Source organism: Quercus robur, chromosome 8 (assembly GCF_932294415.1).
Source record: "Quercus robur chromosome 8, dhQueRobu3.1, whole genome shotgun sequence".
NCBI classification, from domain to species: Eukaryota; Viridiplantae; Streptophyta; class Magnoliopsida; order Fagales; family Fagaceae; genus Quercus; species Quercus robur.
The window spans coordinates 50,181,088-50,182,552 of record NC_065541.1 but is presented as its reverse complement, the minus strand read 5'-3'; the positions used below and the strand labels follow the sequence as shown (position 1 = coordinate 50,182,552).

Below are 1,465 nucleotides of genomic sequence, written 5' to 3'. Positions count from 1 at the left end.
ATATATGTGAGGTGGAGTGTTATTCTCACTAGTTAGCCAGGGAGGTGGATAAAAAAAAAAAAAAAAAAAAAAAAAGGCACACGTAACTATCGTAGCAGGTTTCAGTATTAGTACTATTTCCATATTCTCCCAAAAAAAAAAAAATGGTTTCAGTCCTTCCAAGGTTATTATTTTAATGGATAATATCGTAATATTGTTTCACACTCTAAAGAAAGAGTACAAAATTCTTGAATAGTTTATAAATATGTGTTTTCATTCAATATATATATATTAATACCCAAACCAACTACTCAAGCATCAAGCTAAGGCTCCCATATATATATATATATATATATGTCCTCCCTCAGAAGTTCCTTACTTTCATCGATCTCATAATTTTAGTTCTCAAAGTGATATTAGTATCTGAATACATGAAAATGTCAAGAATTATGCCAAATCTCCTAAACTTCCTAGGTAGGCTCATATTCCTTGTTTTGGTGGCCTTCTTTTATCCACATAAGTGTAAGGAGTCAAACCAAGATTGCAACTCAAACCAAGACTCTGTTGAGGAAGAAGATATAGATAGCCCCTCACCCTTGATGGTTCAGGTACCATTCACAGGTTCTGTTGTCTCAAAGTTGATAAAGAAGAAGCTACCAGTGGTAGAACTCAGCAATTTTCTCAAACAATCAAGAGCTCAAGAGGGAGAGGACTCCATTTTATGTGCAATATGCTTGAATTGCATTGAGAAAAGTGAAGAGATTAGAGAGCCTGCAAATTGTAGTCATGTGTATCATAGAGAGTGCATAGATGGGTGGGTGGATCATGGTCAGGTAACGTGCCCTTTGTGCAGACTTCAGCTACTGCCTGCACTGTCTGAGGAAGTGAAAGATGAGAAAGATCCATGGAGGATGGAGAGGATTGCTTATCTCTTTGGTGAGGACTATGTTATGTGCTAGGATAGTGTTTTTATCTTGTTTGTATTTTCAATTTTTCATGACAGTACCGCACGTTGGTGTGTTTGACTCTTATGTATGTATCATTGATCCAAGTAAGGTCACGAGGATAATAGAATTAGTTGCGTGTTAATGAATTTCAAATGATCCAACATGTGTGCAGGGGTTCACTTTTTTTTTAATTAATTTAATTTAATTTTATAAAAATAATTGCAATATGCCGTTAACTCCACATATTGAATCCTTCCTTCCCTAACCTCTGAGTATTTTGTGTATAGAAAGGTATCAATTCATCTACAATAAGTAATTAATTCACATTGTTGTAGTAATTAATACAATAAGTACTATATAACTTTTTCTTTATTTATAATTCTATAGTTTTATTTTTATTTTTTATTTTACCAGATAGAATTTTACTCTAACCTAATCTAAGTGTATATGTGTATAAAACTTCCTCCTGAGACTTGAACCCCGACCCTTTCCCCCAACACCTTACAAGCACTTATACTTGCGAAGTGACTATCGCATCA

The 1,465-nt window shown here is 34.1% G+C and overlaps 1 protein-coding gene across 1 annotated transcript; it reads left to right on the top strand.

The window, feature by feature from the left end:
- The first annotated feature begins 305 nt into the window (after nt 1-305).
- Nucleotides 306-1,087, top strand: LOC126694023 (brassinosteroid-responsive RING protein 1-like). The gene has a single exon (XM_050390049.1). It carries the CDS (start codon nt 411-413, stop codon nt 936-938), a length of 528 nt encoding a protein of 175 aa, XP_050246006.1. The 5' UTR covers nt 306-410; the 3' UTR covers nt 939-1,087.
- The last annotated feature ends 378 nt before the right edge of the window (nt 1,088-1,465 follow it).

Bases quoted from the DNA above. Each gene is read 5' to 3' on its own strand.
- LOC126694023 (XM_050390049.1), top strand. From the start codon at position 411: ATGAAAATGTCAAGAATTATGCCAAATCTCCTAAACTTCCTAGGTAGG.